At 32.9% G+C, this 20,479-nt stretch overlaps 1 protein-coding gene across 2 annotated transcripts in view; it reads left to right on the top strand.

The window, feature by feature from the left end:
* Nlg-4 (neuroligin 4) overlaps window positions 1-20,479 on the top strand; it is a 271,493-nt gene that overhangs the window by 50,906 nt on the left and 200,108 nt on the right. The window contains exons 2-4 of one of the 2 annotated variants that reach the window (XM_083054024.1): window positions 1,989-2,330; window positions 5,625-6,027; window positions 7,523-7,698. In XM_083054024.1, coding sequence (XP_082910150.1) covers window positions 5,777-6,027; window positions 7,523-7,698 — 427 coding nt within the window. In that variant the 5' untranslated portion in view covers window positions 1,989-2,330; window positions 5,625-5,776. Of the gene's footprint in view, window positions 1-1,988; window positions 2,331-5,620; window positions 6,028-7,522; window positions 7,699-20,479 lie in introns of both variants that reach the window. The other variant, XM_083054023.1, reaches the window with a different exon arrangement.

Below are 20,479 nucleotides of genomic sequence, written 5' to 3'. Positions count from 1 at the left end.
GTTAATTTGAATACACAGAGATTTAAAGATAAAATGGCTCAAGGATTTGGAAGCAGGGGACTTTTGCTCTTAAGATGGATTAAAGTGAATGTAAAGACTTTTTTCTGCCTGAATTAATTTCTTGAGAGGCTTCTCTTTTTTTTCAGAGGTTAAATTAAGGGGAACGCAAAAGAATCTTCATTCATCTATGACTGCGAATTTAAAATTTTATATTACAATATATGTATTTATCAAAATATAATGATCGCTCATTGACATAAGATATAATTTCCTGATGGTGTAAAGTTCAAGAATTAAATATACTTTTATATATAAGTCGTATAAAGTTTAATTTTTTATTTTAATTTAATGTTTTATTTTTTATTTTATTTTTATTTATTAATATTGTAGATAATTAATTTAAATTTTTAATTTAATTTTCTAAAAGATTGTTTAAATATTATAATGTAATATAGTAAAAATATATTATAAATATAAAATAACTTTTATTTTTAGGAATAATTATAAATTAAAATTAAATTTTTAAAGAACAACATTCCTTTATTACAATTGAAACATATATTTATTAACTGTAAATATTAAGCAAATATATAAATTTAAATAAATTATAATTAAACATTAATAATTATTAATTAACGAGTGTCTCCGTTTATTCATTTTTATTTAAATTTCGGTGATAAAAATTTTTATTTATATGAAAAATTGGAGCAAGCTTTTCCGAAATTTTCTCTTTTCTTCTTCTTCCTTTCTCTTTCTTTAATTAAATGGTAGGTTTAGCCCATTTAATTCCAGTACATTACAATATACACGAAGAGAGAAAGAAACGAGATAAAAGAAAGCAAGAGCATAAGTATGAATTATAAAGATGAGATAGTGAAAAAGAGAGAGAAAGAGAGACAGAGAGAACAAGGAAAGAGAAGAGTTCGAGGGACTAAATAATGAGAATTGATAATGCAAAGTTACTTTAAGATGCGATGAATTAATGAAGGTAAATTAAGGTTCAATTTGCAAATAAGATGAGTTAAATAAAGTAGAACATAACTGGCTCTGCAGAGCGCTAAATTGAAAAGAAGCAAGCAAGTTTGTCTGTAAAATAAAAACGCATAAATAAGTTCTTTAAAATCTATACTGCTTCAATTATTGTTTTACAAATTCTCGTGAAAGTTTTGCATGACTGTTTATTCATATTTAAATAAAAAGATCATTTCTCATGCAAAAGTAAGTTGAAAATGTACAACAAATTTTTTTCGTACGAGACTTTGTTTTAAAATGTTGAATACTTTTTAATATACATATATACACGCTCTTATGCTTATATACATATTTGTGTGCATGGGTGTGTCTGTGTAATTTTGATTTTGAATCACAAGCTAATTTAACATTCTATTTGAAAATTAATTAGTTAATTATTAATAAATAGCGATAATGAGTCATACAATTCTATATGTACAATATTCTCAACTAATTCGATAATTTAACTAATTTATTAATAATCTGATTCCGTAATCTAGTTGATTGCCATATGATTATTATAATCAGATTGCAATAATAATTTTGCATATATTCTTATTATTCTTTCGCCTTTCTTTTTACCCTTTGCATTTTCCGGATAAATAATTATATAATTATAATTAAGTATAAAATAGAAAATATAATCATTATTTTTTTTTTATTATATGTTCTAATATATTGTTTCTCTCTCTCTCTCTCTCTCTCTCTCTCTCTCTCTCTCTCTCTCTCTCTCTCTCTCTCTCTCTCTCTCTCTCTCTAATATATTATTTGGAATACAGGAAGAAAAACATTACACAACGTTATAATACTGCAATATTTTTACAAAAAAATTATGAAGATAGTAATAAATAAATAAATAAACATCGCTATTTTTAAAGCTTAAATAGAACCTCAAAAAAAATATGAAAAAATGTTTTATAAAATACAATCGCTTGTGTTTCCACAAATTAATTGCGCCCATCCCTTTTATGTTTCAGGACACTGCAGGGCAACGTTTAAAAAGAAGAAAACTGATTATAAATTAAACTAATTATCAGAAAAGAAAAGTAATCGCGTAATTGTTCGCGTAAAACGGTCGATGAGAAGCAGAGGATGCAATATAGAAATTTTGCAAATTATGATTTGCGGATGACGCGTTCGAGACACACGATAATGATTGCAAAACTAATAGTAATTAATTCTTTTTAACGAACATAAACATATTAAGTAGAGATGCTGGAAGACATTCTGGCTTGAGTTCTGCGCCGCCTATCGTTTGACAATTCGGGAAATCCCACAAGAGGCGAAAGGCCTAATCGAAGTCATGATTTGCACAAACGGTAAGTCCTCTAATTACATTAAATATTATAAAATTGACTAAATTATCGGTTCAATCATTAAGGGCCGATGAAATTCGATGCAAAAAATTTAAAATTTTTAATCTCTAATCGAACGATATGGTTTGAAATTAATTTTATTTAAAATTGACAGAGGTATATAAATACACTACTAAAAATTGGTTTAAAAAAAGCCTAATTTTTAGGGTATAAAAAGTGTTCCCTATTTTTTTTAGTAGTGTAATTGATTTTTTTTAATTTTAAACTGTTGCAAAGATCTAATTTTTTTCGAGAAGATTTTTCGCTTCGCGAATCTACCTCGAGTCGTAAATCGACGAGATGGATCTCGCGGCGTGCGGAGGTCGCATCATTGATAAGGAAGAGAAATTATCGGGGCGAGTGACGGGGCCGAAACAGCTTATCTCTCCTTTTCCTCCACCACGTGGCTTTCACGAGGAAAACGTGGCGCCGTTACACGACGTTGAATTTCCTTCTCCTCGCCAGACCGATAAGTACTGATTTCCATAATGGCTCCACGTACGAGTGCACTCACTTATCCCCTACCCTTTCTCCAGCGCTTCCCTGCAACCCCCTTTTCCATATACCTCACACGCCCTTCGCAATCCTCCCCGGGGTTCGTATGTCCCTTTCTCTATCCGCTCGCGAAAACTTCGGGTCTCTGTAATCTTATCGCGTAATGCGAATTCAAGACTCGCGATAATCGCGACGGGACGTGATTAATTTTTTTATTTCGCCTCCTTATGCGCGTCAATGTCGCGATTTAATGCCGACGAGATGCCAAAAATTTTCAGCATCCGTTCTTTCTCTCGGCTGATACTGAAAAATTTGCCAGATCCTGATGTTGTAAAAACATTTCTTTCTTTTGATATTTTTTTCATTAAAAAATATACAGTTTATTAATAATGTGATATAAAAGATAAAAAAAATTAATTTGTAGTTAAATTTTAATCCGAATTGATTTTTTATTTAAAAATTATTATCGAGATGTTTAAAATGCCAAAAGTAGCAAAATAAATAATTATACATGATTTTTTATTGCACATCTTAGAATAACAATTAGAAGAATGTTAAATTAAATGTTAAATTAAATACTTATTCAAAGAATAGAAATTTTAAGCACGTATTTCGCAATAATGGTAGACTAATTAGTTGACTTGGAGATAGTCGATTCCGCTAAAATACGAGCAGTATATGATTTCTATGTAGAAGATGTTTCCTCGTCTTTATCGAAATCCGTAACTTCTCCCTCCCCTCATCTGCTTATCCATCGCCTTCGGTTCTTGTCGCGCTATTTCCCTTCGGCTATTTTACTTTATCCCCCCATCAAAGAGATGAAGCAGATGAAGCTTTCTATCGCGAGATTAGAATTCGCTAGTAATCGAAGGACCGATAAAGAGCGCCGTTACGATCGTGCATTCTCTCCTCAGAGTAGCCATTCCCAGAATATCGATTACTATCGCCGCATTGAGATGTATATTCGATTACTCGTTTCTTTTTTCTTTTTTTTTTATTTTTTATTGAATAATATCATCGTCATTTTCCGATCGCTGTAACCGCGGCGCATATTAATTAAATATTGATATAGTTAATTGAACGGCCACGTTAAATAAATGCCGCTACCAAACCGGAATATGTATAGCGAAAACCGCTGCGTCGTGGAAATTAAAACTAACAAAAACACAGAAATTAATTGATACGATCGAGCGAGCAATCGCGAGTAAGCGAAATAAAGTGCAACTCTGTTGCAACTTTGCCGGAGGGGAGGGGAGGGTTGCAACAATCTCGAGTCAATGCTAATTAATAATTATTATCATAAAATTACAACATCGCGCTGTGTGTTTTGTCTTCTTATATCATTCATCGCCCCGATATTGTTTACCGTTGCACAATTAACTTCGACTTTGCATTAACATTTAATTAAGAGGATATATGCCATTAATAATACATATATATTTTTAATGTAATAGAAATTTATTACGTTAAAATATATTTAATGTTGACAGTTAATCATTTTAAAGATATTTAATTAGTCACAAAGTTTAATCCTTCTGTCAATGTATAATTTTTCACTAATATATGTCATTAATATATATTTTTTATGTAATAGAAATTTATTCCATTAAATTAGTTATAATTATAACTATTTTTAACAAAATAGTTATAATTTTAAATACACTCGTCAACAAAATTAACGCATATGTATTTTAAGTCAAAATTTCGCATAATTTCAAATAAGCATAACTCCGCTAAAAATGATCGGATTTGAAAAATTTTTTTTTCACTGTCAAGCTTGAAGTCTCTACTTTAAAAACCATTCGTCAGATTTTTAATTTATCCTCCTCCCCCGTACGCCACTGCTTCAAAAGTAAGGACGTGTTTTGTCTCTAAAAAATTGCGTACTTTGACGCACTCCACGGGGTGGAATAAATTTTTTTCGCAAATCTTTTCATAACTATCGTAAAATGTGGACTTTTTACTACAAATTTAAAAAAAAAGCAAAGTTCGTACGATTTTTTTTCGCGGAGTTATTACATATGAAAGTTACCCATACATTTTTTCCATTTACCGCCAGCATTAATATTACCCGACACGCACCACGAGGTTGCTGGTTGGATTTGGAAAAAATGTATGGGTAACTTTCATATGTAATGACTCCGCGAAAAAAAATCGTACGAACTTTGCTTTTTTTTTAAATTTGTAGTAAAAAGTCCACATTTTCCGATAGTTATGAAAAGATTTGCGAAAAAAATTTATTCCACCCCGTGGAGTGCGTCAAAGTACGCAATTTTTTAGAGACAAAACACGTCCTTACTTTTGAAGCAGTGGCGTACGGGGGAGGAGGATAAATTAAAAATCTGACGAATGGTTTTTAAAGTAGAGACTTCAAGCTTGACAGTGAAAAAAAAATTTTTCAAATCCGATCATTTTTAGCGGAGTTATGCTTATTTGAAATTATGCGAAATTTTGACTTAAAATACATATGCGTTAATTTTGTTGACGAGTATAGTAAAATAGTTTTAAATAGTTTAAATATTTAAATAGTCACAAAGTTTAACTCTTCTGTCAATAATAATTTTTCATCTTTTTTATTAATATATGGATACCCGTTGACGGAAGGGCTAAAGCTGTTTTGACGTTTTCGGTAATATTTTTAAAAAGATTGCCCCCCGGCAGCCTATTATTAATGACACCGGCAAATAATTTTGAAAATAACGAAGATTCCACGGTGATAGATAACGAATGATCTATGGGAGCCGTGCAATTATTTCCAGATAGGTTCACCGGGACGGCGGAAGCTCGACGGCGTCGCGATTAATCGCGCAGGCGTAAATGAGAGACGATCGTTGCGGGACGCGGAGGTGATCCATAGATCGTGTCGGGCGTGATCGGTTGCGGTTAGCGAGAGCGGGCGAGAGGAGGGTGGCAAGATGGAACTCATCCCGGTCCTCGTCTGCCTGATCGCCCTGCCGCCCGCCCTCTCGCTCTCCATCAAGAGCAAGCCCAACCCGCGGATCGTCCAGACGCGCTACGGCGAGGTGCAGGGTGTCACGAGGTCTTTCGAGTACGCCAAGTTCCTCAAGCCCATCGACGTTTACCTCGGAATACCGTACGCGACACCGCCGGTCGGCAGCAACCGCTTTTCCCCGACGAGAGCGCCGAGTCCTTGGGAGGGAGTCAGGTAAAAGACTTTTCCCCGCGTCTAGAAACCCCGTTGTGAAATTTCGCCGATCTTAATTTCTCGCGATATTAATTTTATATATTATATGTTATATGTATTATGTTATATTATATATTATATTAATTTTATATTTTATATATTATATAATATATTATATGATAATATTATATAATATATAATATATAATATATAAAATTATATATTATACATATATTATATAATAATATTATGTAATATATAATACATAAAATTAATATTGAGGTAAATTGATGTCAATTGTAATTATTTTAAATTATTCTAAATTATTCTAAATTATCATAAATTATTATTAATTAATATTAACCTAAATCAAAATTAATATTAAATTTTGGATGCAAATTTAAGTGGAAGGGGCTAGTAAAAGCCAGGTACAAATATTAGATGCAACACAATTATTTTTAAATGTTTCTATACCTGAATTTATGTATTATTTGATTTTTGATGTTGATAAAAACTTATTCATTTCCACGGAAACGTAGTACTACACAGAAATGATTTTATTCGAAAGAAAGGCGGATCAGATAACTGAAGTATTTCGCGATTCGAGACGAAAAGGTTGCGCGTGAAAGAATTAATCGAGATATCACGTGTTTGCTTTCCCATTTAATTTCCCCGGTAAATAAATCACCGCGCGATGTCGCTTATCCGAAATTCCAAAGTTTATTTCCAAAGTCGCGCAAACGAGTTTATGACGAGTTATGCAGAAAGTTACGTCAAGGCTAATCAATTTTTAGTTTCACAGCGGCGAGAGATATCGATCGCGCCTATGACTTTCTCGCAGTTTAACAATAGATATATGTACATATATATACTTTTCAATTTTAAATAATAAGCGCGATCCTTCCGGGATGCTTCAGATGCCTCGCAGTCTTCATAACTCGAAGTGTCCGGGAGTATCGCGAGGGATATACAACATTCTGAATTATGCCAAGATATTCCTTCACGAATCTTTCAGATGCCGATGTTATATAGCCAGTAGATCCGCCTGTAATCGCATAATTGCCGAAAAATCTCGAATTTCTTCACGAAAAGTAGTGAATATGTGTGTATAGTATTAACAGATTAGTTTATTACCAACCCTGAAAAAATTGTATTCTTATTTCAAGAATATCCTGTTGTAAAATAAACGTCAAAAGAATCCTCTTATCTTAAGAAGGAGAAATCCTGTAGAAATTAGTATCAAATATTCCTAATTTATAAAAATGTGGATGAAATGGGATTTATTTGATAAGAGATATAAATATTATTAAACGAAATTAATAAGCGAGAAAGAAATACTATCTTTCATAGAATAAGCGCGTCTGTTATAAGATTCAGACACCTCATAGCTCAAGTCCCGTCTTGAAATTTATATTCGACGATGTTCATCCTTATTGAACACAGCTTATTCCATATACGAAACTTTGACCAGTTCGGTTGGTTATAACGCACGAACGATTTCCGATTTCCTCTGCAGATTATCGGACTCGGTGGGTCCGGTCTGCCCCCAAAAGCTGCCGGACATCGCAAACGAGCAGGAAGCGCTCGAGCGGATGCCTAAGGGAAGGCTAGAGTATCTGAAGAGACTGCTGCCTCATCTACGTAACCAGAGCGAGGACTGCCTTTACCTAAACATCTACGCACCCGCCATGGGTGAGTACAAACTTAATCGATGTTATGCCTTGTCTTTTCATTCATATAAGTAATGATTTTGAATACTTGATGAAAACGAAAAAAAATTTTTGGTAATTATTTACGTAAATAATTATGAAATTTTTCTCTCCTCCGCGAGTCATTTTTGTATTTTTTAATTCGAAAGTAATATCTATTGAAAAAGATTCGACGATGTGCTAAGCTTCGAATGCCGAGCATTCTTTTCTTCGCGCGTCGAAGAAGGAACTGCACCAAAAAGGAAGTGCAATAAGATCGATCGATCAACCATCGAAAGTTCTTTATATGTCGAGCATACATTCCCCGCGTTCCGGAGTCACGACTAGAGACGATATGCTTCTCGACACTATCTCGAGGGAAGAATTTCGTAACGCGATTCTGCAGAACTGTGTATTCACCTCGTAACATATAGGAGATCCCGAGTTCCTTAAGACCTTTCAGAATATTCGAATAAAGAATTTCTTCAAAATTTTTAATTTGCCCTCTCAAGATACTCGAGCAACGAGATCTGCAAACTTTGAATATAAAATTTAAGTTTACTTTAAAATTAAACCTGGGAATGTTTTGAGAATGGAGTAGTATGTAATTTTTAGTACGAGAAGGTTTTAAAACTATAATGATTATAAATTTACATTTATAGGAAAGAGATTGAGATTATTATAGTATATTGGAAATATTGCGTCATATATACTTAACTTTATTACCAGAGATTATTATTATTTAATTAATAAATGTTAAAATCATTTCTTTCTCATTTAAGATGACTTTCATCGTACAAACATTGAAAATATATTTCTTTTATTAAAGAACATGACAATTATCACATTTCTAGCAAATGTCATTTCTAAAAATATATATTTCAATTAAATTATCTTTGTATGTGAATATTGTAAGCTGGATATATTCGCGTCAAAGTTCAGGGAGAAAAAATGGAATTTTACATGAACATTAGCAGATGAAATAATCCTTGCTGTTCGTCGAGCTAATCGCTTTGAATAAACGTGAACATCTTGTAAAGGGAGAGAAAAAATAAATAGAAAAAGCTTTGTGACAGAAATAGCCAGAGAGAGACGTTTCGTTCATTACGCAGTGTCCCGATTAAAAAACGATTTTGAAGATGATGCATTGGCATCCCAAATTGAATCGCTAATCTAAGTTTGAGGGAACTTTTGCACCGAATTGGAAGGCCCCGGGTGAATTATGACGGCCAGAAATAGATGTCATTGACCTTTGTGTGCGCGCGATACGTATATAGTTCTCTGTCTGAAACTCAACTTCCTAGAGATTGTACGAATTATTGAGCTTTCAACTGGACTAACGTCTGGCAAACAACATTCCAGACATATCGCGTTATGATGAGTAATTATATTAATTATCAGATAACTGCTAGATTTTATACAATTTTTAAACTTCTGTCAATACATAATTTCTCACCTTCTATCAATGTATGGATACCTGGGTACCAACTATGTGTTTTTGACATATTGCACGATAATAATTTCTTTATAACAGCTGGGCATCAAACATTCCTTTCCATTTTAGAAGGTTTCCGAATACAAAGGCCTTCTCTCTTATTGCATTGAAAAGTTCTCTGATACATTTTTAACATTTAAGTTGCTTTATCGATTCATTGACAGAAGGGTCGGAGTTTCTTGATCCGAAAATTACCCTATTAATATTTGATGTACATTTTAGAAATTTCCTTCTTACATTACGGATGTACAGTTATTTATATCTATTCTTAAAATATAAAGATACTTTGGTAACGACATGAGCTGGTCGTATTTGCCGTTCAATTTCCGGCCCCGAGATGTCGAGAGGCGCGAAAGGCAGGAAAGAGAGAAAGAGAGAAACGAGATTTTCTATTTCGCCGTGAGAAAATTCAATGATATACGATTATTGAAACACCATTCACTCCGCTCGACATACGCGACGACATAAAATGCTTCCCCTCGAAATGCCGAGGGAGAAGGTAGAGAGAAAGAGAAAGTTTCGGTGAGAGATGTTAGGACGGGAGAAAGAAGTTAGGTGACGGCAATAAAAAGGGTTGAAGATGAAGAGGCGCGCACAACGGGAAAGAAACATATTGCGTGTACCTGCCACAACGTCTCTTCGACGTTGCCTGCCGCGGCTTGAAACTGAAGAGAGTGACACGGAAAAGATTTATCAAATATTTTTCATTTTTCCGACGCGCGCGCCACTGACACGCCGCCCGAAATTGCTTCCTGAAATCTCCACGCCATTACGTACTACGTAAAGTTTCGCGAGATTATGGCGCAAACTCTCGAACGGATCCGTAAATCCTGTCTAGTTTTCATCTGAGATTGTTCCGTAATGTATTTAAGTTATAATATATTTGTAATTAAATAACATGCACGAAGAAAATTTTTATTGCGGATAAAAATTTATCTCGGTTTTTCAATAAACGTGTAAATTAACCCTTTTGTCGATATCATTTTTCATTTCTTTTTCCACCTCTCTGTCAATGTATGGGTACCAACAATTTTTCGACATATTGTACTGCGACAATTTTCTTACAGCAGGTGCATTGAATATTCTTTCCCGTTAAATTTTAGGTGAATTTAATTTGAATTTTGTTTTCTGGGCGATTTCGACGGATTTTTAACATTTAAAATTGTTTTGGATACTCGTTTATTAACAGAAGGATTAAATTATAATTAATAAATAATAAAAGACGGATATTTGACATTTTGTATTACTTAAAGAAAAATATTATAAAATCAGATAGTTATGTGAAATTTAAAAATGCATGGTAAAATCGCGAGCGAACTTATTTCGATGTAAGGGTTAAATTATAATTTAACTTTTTGTAATTTTAAATGAAGAGATAGATATTTCACATTATGTATTAAAGGGAGATATATTATGGAATCGGATCGTCGTGAAAATTTAAAATACATAATAAAATCACGAGTGAATTTATTCGATATAAGGGTTAAATTATAATTTAACATTTTGTAATTTAAATTTTTTAATGAAGAGATGGATATTTGATACTTTGTATTAAAGGAAGATATTGTAGACTATGGCTGGTCGTGAAAATTAAAAATGCATAGTAAAATGAAAGAAGAGAGTTAAATTATAATTATTGTGAACAAGTTCACTCGTTATTTTACTATGCATTTTAAATTTCCACGAGACGATCCGATTTCATATAACATACTTTCCTTTGTATATAATATAAAACGTCAAATATCCATCTCCTCATTAAAAATTACTGAGCTCATAGAATTTATATATTATTTCAATCCTCTATTTATAGATAATTACGATAGTCGGCGATTAAGGTAATGTCTGGTAGAGCAACTTCCTGCTCGATAACAGCTTGCGAAGTAATAATTCTCCAACTGCGATTCTCGCGATTGGAGTCCCCGAAGAAAGTGCCGTCCCCCCGGGGGCAACTCTCCTCCCCCCTGAAGGGGATACGTTTCCTTCGGTATTGTCTCTCCCGGATTCTTACGTAATGGAAATTTCTATCGAAAGTTCGGATCCGGTTAATGCACGCCCGTCGTCGCCACTTCTGTCTGCCCCCCTTCCCCCGTTCCTCGTCCCCCTCCGCGAATTCGGGGGGAAAGTTTCCGTTTTCCTTGGAAGACTCGCAATTACACGGCCGCCTGCACTCACAATTCCGACGACGATAGGTAAAGCCCAGTATCGAACGTATGGCGGAAGCGGAAGCGGAAGAAGGAGAAGAAGGGGACGCGTAGAAAGAAGGTAGAGAAGAGGAAGCACAAGAGGGCGACGAGTTTTCGAGGCGCGAACTAATAATCGAATCCGCCAAGTTCGCGGAATTTGTTTCAACTCTCGGAATACTTTGGAATAAGGTTCACCTTCCTCCCCCTACCTCTCCACCCCTCACTAGTATCAACTAGCAGGAGTGTCTTCTCGTTCTTTTTAGACGAAAGCGCGGCTCGGAAATGATTTGTTCGTCTCGCGCGGAAGATAAAGTGCGTCTTCTCTTTCTCCAGATTTCTCTCGATTTTTATATAAATAAATATCGACATAATCCAAGTCGAGCCTGTCCGATTGGACGAGATAAACCGCGAATTCCTGAAAGAGATTGTCGTTCGAATAAATCTCGAGATAATTCGTAGGCAGGGATAGAAGATAAAAGAGAAGGTGAAATTCGTGTGACGCGTGAAAAATAATTTTCAGATATTTCACGGCACATTTTGCAGAAATAACTTTGCGACATTATATATACCAGCGCGCGTTTAGCTTCGCGCGAAGGGGAGCGACAGGAAATTTAATGCGGCAAGCCGAGAGGGAAATCGCACGAGATCCTTGCACATCCTTCCCCCTTTCAATGAAAGAGAGCGTCACGAGTGCGGAGTGCGCATTCGCTCAACTTCCGGCCCGAAAAGGCATTACTAATAGCTCTCGTCGCTGTGATTAATGACGCTGGAGTATAGCTGCTCCGTTTAGTCGTTTTATTAATTACGCCGGATAACGAAGGTCATCGTCTCCGCATGAGACTGCAATTTATTATGGCGCGACGCGACGTCGCGATTGAGACGACTGATATAAAGCGCGCAAATATCGAGAAACGTATGTGTCAGTTTAATAATTACAAAAATACGAAGAGTTTTAAGAATCTTTGTGAAATTAATAATATACATAATAAATAATATAATATAATAAATAAAATATAATAATATATATAAATAATTTATAGAATAAATGTATAAAATATAAAAATATTATAGAAATAATATATAAGATATACCTTTCTAAAAAAGGCATGTTAAGTCGATTCTCACAAGTATTGTTGATTCTTCTCCGCAATGCTGATTGGCTGCCTCGATTCGCGTTGTGCGTTATATTTGTAGCATCGAGAGGCTGTCATCGCGAGGGTTAGCAATTTGACAGTTTGTTCAAAATAAAATTAAATAAAATAATATAATATGTTTGAAATAATATTTTATAAAACTTTAAACTCAATTAATATTTTTGACAGTTATCAGCTGATTTCTGTCAAAAAATATTAATCGCGGATAAGACATTATAACAATATATTTACAATATATTACTATTTTAATTTTTTATCATATTATTATTTTAAAATTTAATTAGCAAATGAACGCCTTATTAATATTTTTTGACAGAAATCAACTGATAACCAAAAATATTAATCGAGTTTAAAGTATACTATAACATATTATTTAAAACATATTATTTTATTTATTTTATTTTGAACTGTTAAACTACTAACCCTCGCGATGACAGTCTCTTGATGCTAAGAATATAACGCACAATGCGAATCGAAACAGTTAATCAGCATCGGAAAAGATGCACCAATACTTGCAAGAATCGACTTAACGTGCCTTTTTTAGATAGGGATGTTATAATATTTTAAATTCGATTGATATTTTTGACAATTATCAGAGCTGATTTTTGTCAAAAAATATTAATCGCGGATAAGATATTATAACATATTATTTAAAACATATGTTACTATTTTAATATTTTCAACATATTATATATACCCCCATTACCGCTATAGAAATATTATAAAATAAACAATTTCTCACTCACCGATACTTTACACGGCACTCCCGACACGACGCGTGAATCGCACTGTGTATCGCAATGTGCTACCTGTAACAAATAAAATACATACATATATTAGAATAATCTTATTATTTCGCATTATAACATACACAATATAAATTTAACGATAGATATATCCACGGATCTTAACACATTCGCACGGGCGAAAACAGATTAAGTTGGGTTATGTTGGCAAGAAATTTTGCATCGAATTTTTCGCGAAATATGCGTTTCGAACAATTACGACTACATATTAACGTTGAAATTATGATACGCGATTGATAAATATTACAATACAAAGGTTAGAAATCGTTTCTAACGATTATGCTTACTAATTAATCACAGCGGGACGCAGCTCCAACTGCCTGATACTCGCGGCGTTTCGGTAATGGCCGCTATTCTACAAACATCGGCAACTTCACTCTAATAGCGCGCGCGCTACTATATAGATGATTTATATATAATATTAATAATTAATTAAAACTCGAAGGAAATTTGTTCGAAAAAATATAGCTTTAGAAAGAAAAAATATTAATCGGGAATAAGGTATTATAACATATTATTTACAACGTATTGCTATTTTATAACTTTTACCATATTATTATTTTAAAATTTAATTAGCAAATTATAACATACATAATATAAATATAAATAGGTAAGCTAGAATATTTAATTAGCAAATTTTATTAATATTTTTTGACAGAAAAATCAGCTGATTAAGAGACATTGAGAGAGAGAATGTCTCTTTCTCCGCAATAATATTTTCTCTCTCGTATTCATAGAAATGTTTTCGAGATGTCTTGTGTATTTGAAGCTTGATTATTGTACAAAATAATTAATTTGTTATATAATTAATTTGTTGTATAATATTTAATTTGGATAATTTATCAGTGTATCTACCGAGCAATCACAACGTCTGATTAATGTCTTATATTACTACTGAAAAAAAATTAATTCAAGCTCTACATGACATATATGATTAAAGCGTTAATTAATTTTTAAAATAATGTTATAAAAATTAAAATAATATAATATGTATTAAATAATAGGTTATATAATACTTTAAACTCGATTAATATTTTTGACAGTTATCAGCTGATTTCTGTCAAAAAATATTAATTGAGAATAAGGTATTATAACATATTATTTACAACATATAACTATTTTAATTTTTTACCATATTATTATTTTAAAATTTAATTGACAAATTAATGCTTTAATTAGCTGATTTCTGTGAAAAAATATTAATCGAGTTTAAACAAACTTTATATTATTTTTTTTTAAATATCATTTGTTTTAATATAAAATCGAAGAATGGCGTTGTTCTAGTATATAAAAACATATATATTATATAAAAATAGATTTATAAATATGAATATATATACATTGTATATATATATAATTGTATATAATTAATATATAATATATAGAAGAAATCTCCTAATAAACTTTTTTTAAAATTAATTCTAATTATATTTAATCTCTCTCTTTATCTGAAAGTAATAAAAAATTAATTTAACGTTCCCGTGTTTTGCTGAGACCTAAATAAAGGACTGCTTCGCCAAATGTCTCGCAAATTAAAAATTAAACGGAGAGCAAACGAAAATTTTCCGCTGACATAAGAAAGAAAGAGAGGACTGCTGTATTTAATTCTACATCGGAAAGATTAAAATACCTGAGCGAATACTCTCTCGCGAAAGGTTACCTTTGCCTGGCTGCTCATCTCGAAAGGGGGTGTAATAAGAAAGAATATCTAGGACTATTTCTGCGGAAAACTCTTTCCCTCTCTCTCGGACTTGGTGTTTCACGATACAATTTTAAAGTCGACGTTCTCGTCTCGCTTCGCTGCATAATTCAGGAAGTTCCGCGAACAGGAGACGGTAGGATAAAGCAAGAGGAGGATCGATTCGCCGTTGATTTAATTATCTTTTAATGAAAGCCGAGATTCTACGGACCCGGTGTTGTAATTTTACGTCGTCCGCGAAGCCGCGCAGGCGCCCGGAATATAAATGGTAATTAAGGCTTGCCAGATGGACTGTTGTGTTGCGTTATTCCGGCCGATATAACCAAAATACGCCGCAGCTAAGTAAGGTCTGACAGACTTGTTAACTTCGCTAGATTTATTGCTGCTTTCCATCTCCAGATTGCTTGTCATAGCTTCTTGCTGACTCGTTAATCCGATTAATCTTGCCGAGAGTTTGAAGAAAATAGAGAACGCTTTCATATAATACTAATTTAATTCGAGAATTTTGGAATTGCTACGTAAAATTTATAACAAAAACACATTTTAATCCATTCGAGAGAAACAATAGAATTGTTTGCAATTAATAAAAAGAATGGATTTATACGGAATAATAAACGGATGAAAAGAATTCTATTATTTATATTGTTAATAAATAGCTTAAATAAAATAACAGAGGCTGGAGATCTATATTTATTATAGTCAGAATATTTTTTCTGATATTATATATATCTCTATCTACATCTCATTGTCAGTTTGAATTTGTATTAATAATTATTTCGTTGTTATTTATTATTTTGAGCCATTTGATTGCACATTTATTTATATAATCGATCTTTAAATTTATTTTTCAATTGCGCTAAAGATGGTCCATAAAAATGGGACCGAAAGATTACGTTATTCATATTGATGATTTTATATTATTTATAATAATTTATAAAATATACGCGCCTTATCTACTGCTCTTTTGCCATATTTTTATTTCAATTTGATTATTTTTTCTTGATTAATAAAATTATAATTTTATGATTAATAAAATAAAAAAGATTAGTAAATAAAATGATTAATAACTTTTCGATTAATAAAATTATTTTTCTTAAATTAAGAAAATAATCCGTGTTGCAGGAAATACCGAAAAAATGAATAGCTCCTTGAGACCGTGAAATGTCTGAAGTGCGAAATTCGATGCGGGAAACCAAAACCGAGACCTTTAAACCTCTCTAGACATAAGATGTAGTTCAAGGGACGAAACCGGTAATACATCCACAAGTGACGCACTGAAGCAGAACTATTTTAATTGAACGAGTGAAACTACTTTAATTAAGGAGAACTATTCTCCGTTGGAAAGGCGAACATTTTCCCTCGACACCGGGGAGCGCAAAGACAACTACATTTCACTCCGGGGGACACTCGAAGGGGGAGGAGGGGGCTGCTGCTGCTGCTGCTGTTGTTGCCCGAGTAGACATTCGAGGTTGGTCGGCCGCGAACGGCGAGAGCGGGGATAGTTTCCGAATTATTTTGCGCAAATTAGCGGCAGCTAATGGGCGTAATGGCATCCTTTCATGCGCAAAGGATCACATCCTCGTGCCGCTAAAGTAATTAATTATCCGTGGAGTTACCAATAGCGCGTGCACAGCCAGGCAGTGTAGATCAGCTCGTTTCGTATTCTCCTGGCCCGTCATTCTCATCATATCCGTCATGAAACACGGAGAAGAGCCACGTTAATTCTCCGAGCTTTGCTCCAGCTTGTACAGATCGATTCTAAACGTTTGCCGTCCCCTCTTTGCTCCCTCGAGGAAATTAAACAATTTTACGATTACATCTTCGAAGGTTCAAAAAGTGGAAAACTCATCCATCTGTCTATCCAGGCTCTAATATCTCGAAAAAACTGAGTAGCTAGCCTCTTGCTTGAATATTATTAAAGTTTCGTGATAGGATTTTCTTCAAAAAATTATACAATAAAATTCACAGAATTACTCTACACCCTTTTCAATAATTTAAAATTCTTCTGTCAATGAACCTGGGATACCCAAAGCAATTTTAAATATTAAAAATATGCAAAGGGCCTTTGTGTTCGAGGCTATAAAAGAATCATATATCGTTGAAAATATATACATTGATGAAAAAAATTATGCATTGACAGAAGAGTAAGATCTTTCTAGCTTGAATCCTGAAGTATTTCAAGGTATTTTCGACAAGGTATTTATAGTTGTTGATCGAGTCACAGCTATTGCATTCTCACAATGGTTCAATTAACGGAGATTGTAATCGATTAGAGGCGCGCAAACATATTTCCGGTGCAGCCGTGGCGTAATCGGACTTGTCACTACTGGCAACATCGATTCTGTCCTTCGTTGCTAAGCAATAATTCTCTGCTATCGCTCGCGACCTCTCGAGCAGAACACTAATTCGGCTCCTCCGTCCTGCCGACCCCTCGTTCTGTACTTCCGGATTTCAATTTCCACCATGTCTCTTTCTCTCTCTCTCTCTCTCTCTCTCTATCTCACTCTTTGCCATCATGCGCATGATCCGATCAAACTGAATGGCAATGCAATGCAAGCTGATGATGAAAATAATTTACAAATAATAAGCAAAGATGGGAAAAGAACGATTTATTTTTCCTGATTGTTTTAAAGAATGTTATAATAAAACACATATTAAAAAGAACGATGAAGAAAAATTGTTTTTTTCCCTTCTGTCAATGAAGAGATACTCAAAGCAATTTTAAATGTTAAAAGCGTCGAAATTTTTCTCCGGGCGAAATAAAATTTAAAGGGACTTTATATTCGGGAACCTCCTAAAATATAACGAAAATAAAATTTCGATGCCCTCGAACAGCAGCTATAAAAATATTATCGCAATTGGTACCAGTGTTGGGCAAAATTTATTTTAAATAAGAAATAAAATGATAACAAGTAAATGGAATTTATTCGTTATATTCCATTTATTTGTTATTTACAAATTAACTAATTAGTTATTGTTCGCGGATAACAAATAATAAAAATTTATTTGCTATTTTTTATTTGTTATTCAAAATTTTAAAATAAAAAGGCGAATACATTTTTCTCAATGATTTTTATTTAAATTTGTCTTCAATATTGCTTTTTTTAAAACATATCAGAAATTTTGTGGAAGCGAGGTAGACACATATGAGAAAAGTTTCTCACATATAATTATTAAAATATTAATTTTATTTATTCATATAAAAAGATAATTTTTATTTCGAATAAAAAATAAATGAAAAATAATAAATAAGTAAAGAATGAATAAGTAAGTTTCCTTTTTTAAATAACGTATAAATAAATAACAAATTGAAATTAAATAGACAAATAACAAATAAAATATTCGTCATTTGTTATTCAATTAAAGATTTATTCCAACACTGCCAGGTACCCATACATTGTTGAAAAGTTGAAAAATTATGCAATGACAGAAGGGTTAAGAAAAAATTAATCTGAGAAGGGACGTCTTTGTTCTAAGTATCTAATTCTTTACTCTCGAAATTCTTATTTTAATTAGATGGAAGGAAACATAAATTAGATTGCTCCTGTGTACGTACAATCGCGGACTAAAAGGTTGTCCGCTGAATTATGAATTTTAGCAATTTTATTATCATTTATTTAATATATTAATATATTTGCCCCCTTATACATCTTGTACGTCTGCTCCGCTAGAATATGCCATATGCATTGGCGCTTATATACTTAAATAAAATCCGTATTTCGAAACTTATCATAGCAAAAGCGGACAACCTTTTAGTCCGCAACTGTACATATGCACATATTCGTGCATATACGAGTATGTTCGAGTATCACAAGGCTAGCGACGTGTTTCTTATACTGCCATTACTTGCGAGTTTGGGGCGGATCGACTTCTTGTCCAGCATGTTCTAATCGCTTTCTTAATGAATCCTTCTTAATTATACCGGCTGCAACTGAAAGGAGCACAGGTGCAATCATTTATCCCGTAATAGCGGCATAATTCACGCGAGGACGTCGCGTGGTCGGTCTGCGAGTTCGCGATGTCCTCGTCCTCGTCTTCTCAAAGGGTCCTTCAACCCTCTTGGCTGTCCCCTCCCCTCTTCCTCCCCTCTTCGTCGGAGTAACCCGAGTAATGCATGGGCTTTACGGATTAATTAAGAATAATTAAATTTCCCCCGCATCCGATGAACGCCGCAAAAATTAATTTAGAGTGTTTCAAACTCTCTCTTTCTTTCCTACGACGACGAGAAGGCTCTCCTCCGCGATCTTGATTTCTTTCGCCCTAAGAAAAATTGCGGTAGATCAAAGATCTCCCTCCGTCTTCGTCTTCGCAAGACTAAAGCCCTCGCGTAGTTATTGTTTCCACCTACCTATAATTAAATTTCTTTCGGCCGGCAAATCACGGAGAGGTTCTTAAATCTAACTCGTTTAACCGATAACCCCCCGCAATTTCTTTCCTTCAAAGGCTATTATACAAGGCGCCATTATGTTCTTGCTCTCTGCCCTATCAGCCTAAAATAACGGGCCTTCTTTTTCACGAGAAAAGGGAAATGGTTTATGATTTAAAAATAGATTGCATTTTAAAAACGGTTCTGTGAACGAAGTAACATTATTATCAATATTTAACAATGAGATGTAGAAAAAAATTTTTCTTTTAAATTCGCTCTTTAAAAAGACGTTAAAATCGATAGTTGTATGTGTCAAAATTCTCTCGAAAATCTCAAATTTTTTCGTTGCTTTTTTTCTATATTTTATGATACCTTTAGGCTCTTTTGCTGTGAGCAACTGTCATAACATAATTTTATTTCTCTCAAAAAATAAAAATTTTGATAAATATTCGTTATTTTGATATGCTTACAAAAAGTGTTAATAATGAGAATTAGTTTGTTTTATATTAATTTTTTAATTTTCCGAGAAATAAATTTAAATTTGCTATGATTTATATCTTTATTTTATTTGTTCTTTTTCTGAAAAGTCTTATCACTGTCACATATGAGATATTTGTGATACTATGTTTTTTGTATACTTTGTACCCTTTGTACTTTGTTCCCCTTCAGGATAAATTTTCCAGGTATTGAAAGTACTATTATATAATTTTGTTATATGAGATATTTGTAATTTATTTTAAAGATTATATCTACCTCGCATGTTAACATAAATAAATAAATATTATAAATATATTATAAAAATAGTTAAAATTAAAGATAAATATTTTCGCGAATTACAATATAATTACAATATTCGTGAGAACATAATTATATTTGCTAATTGTTTACACAACAGATTTCGATCGAATAAATCTCGTGACAAACAGTAAGAAAATGAGTGCTAAACGTAAAATAAATTTAATTTTTTTGTTGCCGGGAAATATTATAATGCAATATAAAATTTTATGAAAAATATTATATATTTTTTTAATTTTAAATAAATTATTAATTAAATTATTTTTTTTTCTTTTCTAAAAAAAGAT

Source organism: Prenolepis imparis, unplaced genomic scaffold (genome assembly GCF_030444845.1).
Source record: "Prenolepis imparis isolate NDT839.2.m4 unplaced genomic scaffold, iyPreImpa1.0 SCAF_14, whole genome shotgun sequence".
In the NCBI taxonomy this organism is placed as follows: domain Eukaryota; kingdom Metazoa; phylum Arthropoda; class Insecta; order Hymenoptera; family Formicidae; genus Prenolepis; species Prenolepis imparis.
This window is presented reverse-complemented; position numbering and strand designations above follow the sequence as displayed.